We start from the raw sequence: 9,647 nt of genomic DNA on the forward strand, positions 1-9,647 counted from the left end.
TGATGTTGGAGTTTTGCATACTCTCATGGGAGCACAGGCTGCATGACTTGACGAGCATCGTAAATAATGAACAGAAGCTACATACGGGTAGATATAATGATAATGAGTGCTTATGTTAGAGAACCTACCACAGCTAAGTACCATACCTCGGTCCAGCTATGACGCAAAGCTATGGCCATCTGTTTGAAACCTCCTTACAAAGCTTGATGTGATAAGCTTATCTCGCCGTCAAATGAATCCTAACTGTGCCTAACCTCCAATTGGTTATAGGTCTGTACTAGGGGACGAATACTTCGACTCCGCATGTTTCGTAAGACTGTTATGGTTTAACGTTACCCGACTTCTCCTACCAGTCTCATTCGCCTAACCACTCTTCTTCTCACCATGGATAATTGAGGAGGCTATCAGAATATCAAACATGCCATCGCGTACACGGCCGTCCTCGTCGCGCGGGTTCAGCCGCCAATATCGCATGAACCTTCAGCGAACCGAGATGGAAGCACTGCTCGCCTCCCGGCACGATGAAGAGGATATGGCCGATAGCGACGGCCTGTACCCGCCGCACTGTACTTGGACCAGCGCTCAAGAGGAGCCACCGCCCGCAGCAGACCCGTACAAGAATGCCGATTGTCAAGTCTACGAAAACATTCATAGGTGAGCAATAGACTCCTGGAGTATAACAACCCCATCTGGCCAGATTATTGACCAGCGCGCAGAATTCGAAGAGATGTCATCAGTAGCATAGGTAAGCTTCTCCGTAAACGAATCTGGCATTTCATTTACTAAGCTTATTGCTAGATGACCCGTACTCATTGGATCAACTCAAAGCGCCGCGGATGAACATCTCGGTAGTTCGTCCCTTGGTCGATGCTCTTTACGAGATGCAAGACCTATCAGTCGGTTCGCACACCACTCAGCGGGACACTGACACACACACTTACTGACCAATCCAGTTTACTGTCTTCTCGTCAACCGAATGCAATTCATTCGTGAACAATCCTTCGCAACACACCATCAAACGGTCAACCTGACGCGAGCATTGTTATGCGAACTCGTCGCCGAGAAGATTCTACGTCGATACAATGAACAAAATCCCGGGCCGAGAGGACTCCTGAAACTTGCCAACATCCTCGTCGCAGGCTTCGAGCCCTTTCAGGGCGCTCCCGAAGAGGTCTGCAAGCAAAGCGTCCATGCTATGCATTGGGCTGCCCAGAGAAAAGGCGGCAGGATCGAGAGGAAACTCACCGCCCTCGAAGTCGCAATCATCAGCGTCAGCAAAAGTTTCCTAGCTAGTAGTGCTTGTCAGAAAGTTGTCGATGCAATTTATCGAGGGAAGCTCGTTTATACGCCAAATAGTTTCATCGATATCATCCCCGACCATTGGAAGAAGAGGCCGATTTCGTTGTACGACCCTAGGAGGGCACCGTTATTGAATCAATACCGGCTGATAGTACCCCGGACACGGAATCTTGTGGAGCTTTCCCACTTCATTCTCCTGCTGGCCTTGTATATTGCCGTCATGGCAGGACGAGAAAGCCGATTGAGGACCGATTACTCGCTGGTGGAAGGTGTCTTTGATGTCTACTGCGCTGGTTGGGTACGTAAAATCCGGAGACCGTCCGAGCTTGACTGACTGACTGACTGAATAGGTCTTGGACCAATTTGCCACGATTCTCGAACATGGATGGGGTGTATACACGCAGAATTTGTGGTCTTTCTTGGATGTGGCGTTCTCGCTGATCTTTCTAGCGTATCTGGTCATGCGGCTTCAGGCGTTCCAGTTTGCCGATGCGCATCGAAGCATATGGTGGGCTCGAACTGCTCTCGATATTCTGAGCTGTGGTGCACCGGTGCTGGTACCACGACTGGCTTTCAACATTGCGTCGGAGAATATGCTGTTTCTATCCTTGAGAGCAATGATGTCCGATTTCCTTACATTAACCGCCCTTGCGGTATGGTGCTTTGCAGGTTTTTTGTTGAGTTTGAAGTGGCTTCATGCCGGAGCACATCAGGTAAGCCACCATTATCGTTATCCTGGCACGGACTGACCTCCTAGTCTGTTACCATCGGCAAATGGATGATCTGGATCTGGTTCGGTCTCGATGGCACGGGAATCGACAGGTCCACCGATTTCCATTGGCTCCTTGGACCCGTCTTGATGGTTCTGTTTGCGTTTCTGGGCAACACCCTCTTCTTGACCATCCTTGTGTCAATGTTGACCAACACGTTCAGCAGCATCGCCGGCAACGCTATTCAGGAGATTCAATTTCGACGCGCGGTTCTCACCTTTGAAGGAGTAAAATCTGATGCCATCTTTGCTTATTGGCCCCCATTCAATATCCTCGCTCTTATCGTCATGCTACCATTGAAGACGGTGGTATCAGAACGCATGTTCCACAAGATCAATGTGGCTGCAGTCAGGATTTTGAACTTGCCAACATTGTTGCTGATTGCATGGTACGAAAGAAGGACCTTGTGGGTCAAGGACAAGAAATCTAAACAGAAGCGAATCGACTGGAGAAATCCTGGTGGGCCGATACCCACCAAAGGACAATATTGGGAAATTTCGAGGTTCACTGTCCATGGTGATATCCATGCAGTGTTCGATATTGAACCGCCACAATCCGTATTGGACAGGATTGAGGAGGAGGATGATTTAGGACACGTTGACAGAGTTGGAAGAGCGATGCGAAACAGCCTGAACGAAGGGGTCCAGGAGCTATCAGCGTCCAGGCGCAATAGCCAAGCAGTTGAAAGCGATAAAGGAACTACGGCCAGTCCTAGGAATCGGAGCAAGAGAGACTCTGACTCAAAGAAACGTGATAAGTCGAAGTCAGAATTTGAAGATTCTGATAGTGCCAACGATGAAGGGGACCATCCACGAGGTTACAGGAAGGTTGAGAAAACAGAGAGGATGGATTCGCTCGTTGACTTGAACGATGACGGTGATGCAAATAATCGACTGCTGGAGGCCAATGCCAGATTGCACAAGATGGAGGAGGCCATGATGAGAATGGAAGCTCTACTCACACAACTGGTCAAGGCTGATGATGCCAGTTCGGAGAACAGTGAGGGCAGGCAGGAGTTGGCGGAGGAAATGCGGACAAACTCCTTGCAATGAACATAACCGTCAGTAGCGTTTTAGCAAGCGACGATACCTCATTTATCATTGAGACATTCAAACGTTCTAGATGTGCAGTGACAACCATAAAGGTATTGTAAGATTGAGAATCGTTGACGTGAAATTGAAGCCAAGGTTGTGGTTGCCCTTGACAACCACCAAAGCCAAGGAAAATGAGGCAAAGATGTTGAAACCTCAATTCTCCAAGGCTGCGACATCGACCATCAACACCGATATTCGACACGCGTTCAAGCAACACTGCAGCCAGTACACGATCAAGTACCGTCTCAACATTTGCACTCTTCAAGATGGCAGCCACTATGCACCCATCCGCGTTCTCAATCAGCACATCATCGTTCCGCGCGTCGCAGTCACAGAATGGTACAATGTCATACTCCGACAACCCATTGACTCAATTGCCTACGGTGGACTTCAAATTTGATGATCTGCGAAAGCGCATGGCAGATTTCACTCTCAAGTTTGACACCTTCATTGAACAAGAAAGGAAGCGCGTTCTTCAGGAGCGCAACGAGTTTCGAGCGCGTGTAGGGGAGTTTCATGGTAAGCAAACCAGCTTGATACATCTGTGAAGGTCATGCACTGATCGCAGGACAGAGGAACAACGGTCCAAGACAACACAGATCGCGACATTGCAGTCTTCGTTATCGAACCACAATAATGTGCTGGCGAGAGAACAGGCGGAAAATAATGAGATGCACGCACAGATATCGAAACTGGAGTCACATCAAGCCGGCCAAGCGAGCGCCTGTGACAGGTTAAAGAGCGCAATCGCCCAAACACAACGACAGATCGAGGTCAAATTACAAGCACAGCGCGAGTATGCGGAGAAGATGAATGGGCAAAGTCGATTGAATGGCCCAGAACTGAATTTCTGGGAGATGTATCTGGGGTGCCGGATCGAGGGAAGTGGTGATGAAAACAAAGTCAGGATATTGTTCTCCTTCCCCGCAGTCAAGGGCTGCAAAAGCGATGAAGAGAGGGAAGCAGTGTTTGAGTTACAAGTGCCAGATACAGGGAGTGGGAGGTATGGTGTGGTATATATGAAACCGAAGCTGGATGCGGCAAAGGTTGAGAAGGTCGTGGATCGATTGAATTCGACAAGGGAGATTGGGACGTTGCTGAAAGGTATGAGGGGGTTATTCCTGGAAGCGATGAAATGATGAGCAACAATACGAATTCCGTGCGATGAATAGATCTGGACAACGCATAACGTCTTATCCCAATAGATAAGTGTTGTTGTAGCCTTGTCTAAAGAGTTAAGCGAATGGCCGCGTTCGAGGCCGACATGTGCCTTTCTCCGCATATACTCCTTGTCTCTCGCAGACGCCAAGCGGGGAATTTACAGTAGTGACACCTTTTTACAATTGAACCCCAAGCTACGCTTCGATGTCCGGACAAGGGGAGCTACTGAATGTCGTCAACTAATATGTCCTCGATGCCCTCAGGAGGTGCGTTCCTCATCAAACACCGCTGCCGTTCATGTACTCACAATCGCTAGACCAGAAATCGAAGAAAAAGAAAAAGTCCAAGAAGAAAGGTACAGGGACTAACAACGCGCCGACCCCAACGCCCGCGACGCCAGCAGATACAGACACGCAAGAGGTCACCGAATCTCCTATAGACGCAAAAGAAGTACCAGAGGAAGACGATGAGTCCGAGCAAGAAGAAGTCACCGTCGCCACACCTGCTCCAGCACAACAACTTCCAGTGGACGAACCCCCGATAGCACAACAACCGGAAGAAACACCAACAGCACAACCACACGCAACACAGCCGCCCGATCTCACCAGCACCATAACAAATGGCGTCGCCAAAGCCACGCTCGAAGATGCTGACGAAAACGAAAACGACGCCGCAGCGCGTTTCGATGCCCTCGTGGCAGACCGTGACGCTCTCCGGCACGAAGTGACCGAACTCCGCAAATCTCTCGAGTCCCTACAGTCCAAACATGAATCCGAGATCGAGACGCTCCAAGAGAACCTGTCGGACGCACAAGCCGAGAAAGAGAGTGCTGAAGAACAATATCAGAACCTCCTAGGCAAAGTCAACACGATCCGGTCACAACTAGGCGAGCGGCTGAAAGCAGATGCAGTACGTCTACCTACCCTCCATGCTCACTCCTACCATCCCTGCCTGCGCAAGTATATCTAACAGAGGCAATAGGAAGATCTGTCCCAAGCGCGCACCCGCATCGACGAACTCGAAGAACAAAAAGCCGAACTCCAACAACAATACACAGCACGCGCGTCCGAGGTCGACGAACTCACGGCCCACAATGCAGACCTTAACGCGAAAACAGCAGAACAAGCGAAAGAGCTCTCCAGTCTGCGCAACCGCCTCACACTCTCGCAGCAGAACTGGCTGAAAGAGAAAGATGAGCTCATCGAGCAAGAAGCGTACCTCCGTGAAGAATTCGAGTCCGCCAAACAAGCCATGCACGACTGGGAGGTGCTCGCCATGGAAGAACGGACACTCCGCCGCGATCTCAGCGATCGAACATCAGATCTGGAAGAGCAACTGGCCACTCTACGCGAAGCTTATGAAAAAGTCTCGGCCGACCGTGACGCGAACTCGCAAACGGTCGACGGCCTGCAAAAAGCGCTCCAGGAGATCCAAACAGTGCGCAAACAAGAGCTCAAAGAACTCGTCGAAGCGAATCAAGCAGAGCAGGACGCGCTGCGGAAACAATTAGCAGATTTACAAGCTACGCATGAATCCACGACCACCGAACTAGCCGAGACGAAACAGCAACTCGAACGCGCGTTGCCTTTCGAAAAGGAAGTTAAAGAGAAGAACCTCCTGATTGGCAAACTAAGGCACGAGGCCGTCATTCTAAATGACCATCTCACCAAGGCCTTACGATTTTTGAAAAAGGGAAAGCCGGAGGATAATGTGGATAGGTATGCCAAGTCGATCTCGACCCCATCCCCCTATAAGGCGTCCCCAGAGAGCTGACCTAAGCTCGTATCGTGACAAAATAGACAAATCGTCACGAACCACTTTTTACATTTCCTCGCGCTGGACCGGTCGGACCCCAAAAAGTTCCAGGTCTTGCAACTTATTGCTGCCTTGTTAGGCTGGAACGACGAGCAGCGCGAGCAGGCTGGTCTGGCGAGGCCAGGGGGCGCAGGTTCCATCTCTCTGACAGGATCCCTACGCCTGCCTTCGTCGCCTATCGTTCATCGCACACCGAGTACGCCGGCGTTGCATCACGACTATTTCGGTGCGGATAGTACGACAAGTCCAGCTAGCAGAGAGACGCTGGCTGAGTTGTGGCAGAACTTCCTCGAGCAGGAAGCAACTCAGACGAAGACGGGCAAGTCTAGACAAGCAAGTCAAAGCATGAATCCGCCGTCCGCTAGATGATATAATATACCCCGAGACAACAAAGATCAATCTTGAGCCGCCATATTTGAGGTCGTGGTCATCTGTAGCACTATATGCTCCTGTACGTTCTAATACCTAGCAATGCTTCCAAAACCTTCGCTGTAACGTCGTAATGCCGTGACAAGCTAGTCAAGGGCGAAATGCCTTATGGCTACGTAAACCTGTAGCCAAAATGTTTGATGACCTCCGGTAAATCCTGCTATACGTTGTTAGCTCCACAAAAAGGACAGACAATGGTGCTGTTCTTACATGATCAGCCTGAGGCGTGGCGCCCATGTCGATTTCCCTGGAGAGGGCCACGTTTTGGCACTCTGCAGAATCGGGCTCCCAGCGCATATGCAAGGTATTGCCCTCCTGTCCAACACTGAAGTCCATATGTCGCATCGCCACTTCCTGCGCCGGGATCGAAAATTGATCCACGATGTCGAGCATCGCTTCTGCGATTTTGGCTGCAAGTTCGGTGTTCCATGACCCTTCTGCCAGATTCAGTATACTTAGGTGGTTTATTGCTCTCCTTCTGTCCTCAACTTTGGGCGCGCATGTCGCAACCAGAAACACTGGTGGAATGAAAATGCTGCTCAATGGCCGTCCGGTCCAGTCTGCTGCTGTGGCGAGCGCATTGTGTTTGAGTATGTCTTCAATCTCAAAGACAATGTAGGTGAAACGGCACCTAGTCGGTTGCACTTCTTCTGTCGGCACTTCGGCCTGCTCCTTAAGGCGATCCAACAGGATATGTGCGCCGATATTGTGCACCACAAGCATTCGTCGATGATGCACGGCGCCTGTAGCCGTTAGTTTTTGGAAGAAATTCATCCATTTACACAGCCTTGCCTCGATATCGTGGATCGAATTGACGACTTCGGCATTGTGAGGCGCAGAGCGCAAATCGAAGATCTTCTGCAGGCAACCACCTAGATATGCGCATGCCACGTCAAGTGTGTTAAATGCAGGGCATTTGTATCTCAATATGCGCATGTCTTGTGGGCTCATCGACAATGCCGTGATGAGATCTTCAAGTTCTGAGGCTAGATCAACCGAGACCATTTTAATGCCGTCTTTTATAGCAGGCTCGATATATGTTGTGATAAGGTCGTGAGCGGGATCGTTGGGCCCGCCCTTGGCTTTCCACTCTCCTAGGATTTTGATTGCGGCCTTCATATGGTCGCTTGCGGCCTGCCCACTGCCATTGAAGTTCTCGAGTGCCCAGAAGATGACGCATGTAGCAAGGACGACGTCAACCGCTGGTCTGTCTGTGAGAAGTGCTCTGATGGCATTGTTATAGTGGTAAATGAAGCTGTGATTGGCGCGGCTCGAGATGGTACCCGTAGTACTCAGAGATTGATGCAGGTTGGCGAGTGCGATGATGGAGTGCTTGATGGCTGGTTGATGCCATGTGGCTTGAGGCAGGAGAACAGTCCACAAATATGGTTGCGAATAGATTGAAATGAGGTCGGCGGTCTTCTCAAGGAAGAACTGAAAGGATCGATATTCTTCTTCGGTCCCAAAACTTGGGTTCAGGGCGAGCTCTCGTGGGCGAGGATGTGTAGTGAGGTACGACTGCAGCTGCCTGTTCTCAGGGGGTTGATTGATAAGTAAGGAAAGAGGGGTGGGCCTAGTTGAGGAAGGTGTAATAGAGGATGAACTTGAGGTAGGTTCGAAGAGTTTGATCTTTGGCGGTGCATAGCCATCGCATTTGATGTTGGATTTGATACATCTGATGTAATTAGCACTGAATGTTGCTCATGGTATCTCGATAGCAAGCTGACCTTTCACAGCTGGGTTTCAATTCATCACATTTGACTCGCCGCCTCCTGAAGATGAGTGTTAGATGAGTAAAAGGGCAAATATATGCCTTACACATACTTGCAGGTCAAGCACCCGTTGAATGTCTTTGGCGCCCATCTCTTTGAACGGACCTTTTCTGTTGGCATGATTGAGGAATCCGAATGGGTGTGCGAGGTGGATCCATTACTAGCAGAGTTCATGCCACATTCGTTGGTCTCATATATCGAGAGGCAAAGAAGGCTAACTTGGGCAGAGTGACCAGGCGACCGCAGGTCAAGGTCGCCTTGAACCTGGCAACACGTAAAGGCTGTTGAAGAGGAGCCGTGAAGCATCGGTGTACGTTTAATCGGCAGTTGTTTAGATATTGTTGAGATGGGGACATCCCCCCCCCCCATGCCAGCGGTTTCGGGAAATCCAGGGGCCCCCGGCGCAAAGATGCATTACAAAGGCTTAAGCCCCTGTACCATACTGAAAATCTTTCGACTCGACACAAAAATTCGTGCCTCTGTTGAGGCTCTGAAGTCTTGAAGTAAATCTTTGTGTCTTTTCAGGAGTCGAGATGCTCAAGCTGAACAGAGAACGAGTGCAACATAAGGCCTTTATGGTTCTGGGTATGATCTTCACCGAGCTTTCAGAAGGCCAGCCTGACGTGCGTATGTGTAGCTTTGAGGAAAGTAGCACCGATGGAGTCCAACATGGGTTGTGTATATGGCCCTAGTGGGCGAAAAGAGCAAGCCATAGGGCGAGGGTTGGAGCCTCACTGTGTTACCACGTTGAGATCCGGGATTGAAAAGCAGTACTGGGGACAGAAAGCAACGAAACGATTTGAACAGTCTGATTGGAGTGGACGAACTCGGCTGGCAAGGCCTGCTTACGTCTGTCTGGAGAGGGCCAGGTGACGATATTAATCAAAACCCCTACCCTTGCCAGGGAAAGCCTCGTGGTAGACGGTGTGAAAAGATAGCCTGCCCTACCTGATAGCGGTGAGTGGAGTCCTCGAGAGACCATCATGGGAGTACTTTGCCGGCTCAACCCCACCATTTCGCATATGAGCTGTACCATGGGTAACTTGATACTGGTCATGTCATAAATGGTTCCTCGAAGACGTATTCTGGAAGACACATTTTGGTGATTCGTTTAGTGGCGTATTTGTGCCGTCTGCGAATGACGATGAGCTGACCCGTTTCTTCTTCCAAACTGCAGTGATCGTCCCTATGATTGCGACGACAGCATCTTCCAGTGTCACTGACATCTGGGTGTGTAGTAGTGCGTCGGTTCAGCTGAAGGGCCTAACAAATGCCGCTTCAAGAAATGATCGGCAATTTTTCAAAAT

General features: G+C 50.1%; 4 protein-coding genes across 4 annotated transcripts; 3 read left to right on the forward strand and 1 right to left on the reverse strand.

The window, feature by feature from the left end:
• Nucleotides 1-330: 330 nt before the first annotated feature.
• Nucleotides 331-3,121, forward strand: EDD37DRAFT_671624 (uncharacterized protein; the record flags this gene model as incomplete). Its single annotated transcript, XM_062819423.1, has 6 exons — nucleotides 331-654; nucleotides 717-745; nucleotides 799-900; nucleotides 954-1,597; nucleotides 1,650-2,012; nucleotides 2,057-3,121. The coding sequence occupies exons 1-6, from the start codon at nucleotides 419-421 to the stop codon at nucleotides 3,119-3,121; spliced, it is 2,439 nt and encodes an 812-aa protein (XP_062675748.1). The 5' UTR covers nucleotides 331-418.
• Nucleotides 3,122-3,268: 147 nt separating this feature from the next.
• EDD37DRAFT_617992 (uncharacterized protein) lies at nucleotides 3,269-4,497 on the forward strand. The gene is made up of 2 exons (XM_062815778.1): nucleotides 3,269-3,682; nucleotides 3,737-4,497. Exons 1-2 carry the CDS (start codon nucleotides 3,430-3,432, stop codon nucleotides 4,300-4,302), a joined length of 819 nt encoding a protein of 272 aa, XP_062675749.1. The 5' UTR covers nucleotides 3,269-3,429; the 3' UTR covers nucleotides 4,303-4,497.
• EDD37DRAFT_617993 (uncharacterized protein) lies at nucleotides 4,498-6,625 on the forward strand. The gene is made up of 4 exons (XM_062815779.1): nucleotides 4,498-4,590; nucleotides 4,641-5,233; nucleotides 5,306-6,042; nucleotides 6,124-6,625. Exons 1-4 carry the CDS (start codon nucleotides 4,554-4,556, stop codon nucleotides 6,506-6,508), a joined length of 1,752 nt encoding a protein of 583 aa, XP_062675750.1. The 5' UTR covers nucleotides 4,498-4,553; the 3' UTR covers nucleotides 6,509-6,625.
• EDD37DRAFT_617995 (uncharacterized protein) lies at nucleotides 6,626-8,790 on the reverse strand. The gene is made up of 4 exons (XM_062815780.1): nucleotides 8,393-8,790; nucleotides 8,296-8,340; nucleotides 6,779-8,243; nucleotides 6,626-6,728 (listed from the first exon to the last, which is right to left on the reverse strand). Exons 1-4 carry the CDS (start codon nucleotides 8,707-8,709, stop codon nucleotides 6,681-6,683), a joined length of 1,875 nt encoding a protein of 624 aa, XP_062675751.1. The 5' UTR covers nucleotides 8,710-8,790; the 3' UTR covers nucleotides 6,626-6,680.
• Between the last annotated feature and the right edge of the window lie 857 nt (nucleotides 8,791-9,647).

Source organism: Exophiala viscosa (assembly GCF_022695815.1).
Source record: "Exophiala viscosa unplaced genomic scaffold EDD37scaffold_1, whole genome shotgun sequence".
Taxonomy (NCBI): Eukaryota; Fungi; Ascomycota; class Eurotiomycetes; order Chaetothyriales; family Herpotrichiellaceae; genus Exophiala; species Exophiala viscosa.

Coding starts and splice junctions, on each gene's coding strand:
- EDD37DRAFT_617992 (XM_062815778.1), top strand. CDS start 3,430: ATGGCAGCCACTATGCACCCATCCGCGTTCTCAATCAGCACATCATCG. Junction 3,683..3,736: donor GCGTGTAGGGGAGTTTCATG/GTAAGCAAACCA, acceptor ATCGCAGGACAG/AGGAACAACGGTCCAAGACA.
- EDD37DRAFT_617993 (XM_062815779.1), top strand. CDS start 4,554: ATGTCGTCAACTAATATGTCCTCGATGCCCTCAGGAG. Junction 5,234..5,305: donor AGCGGCTGAAAGCAGATGCA/GTACGTCTACCT, acceptor CAGAGGCAATAG/GAAGATCTGTCCCAAGCGCG. Junction 6,043..6,123: donor CCGGAGGATAATGTGGATAG/GTATGCCAAGTC, acceptor GTGACAAAATAG/ACAAATCGTCACGAACCACT.
- EDD37DRAFT_617995 (XM_062815780.1), bottom strand. CDS start 8,709: ATGGGGGGGGGGGATGTCCCCATCTCAACAATATCTAAACAACTGCCG. Junction 8,244..8,295: donor TTGAAACCCAGCTGTGAAAG/GTCAGCTTGCTA, acceptor TAATTACATCAG/ATGTATCAAATCCAACATCA. Junction 6,729..6,778: donor CCACGCCTCAGGCTGATCAT/GTAAGAACAGCA, acceptor AACAACGTATAG/CAGGATTTACCGGAGGTCAT.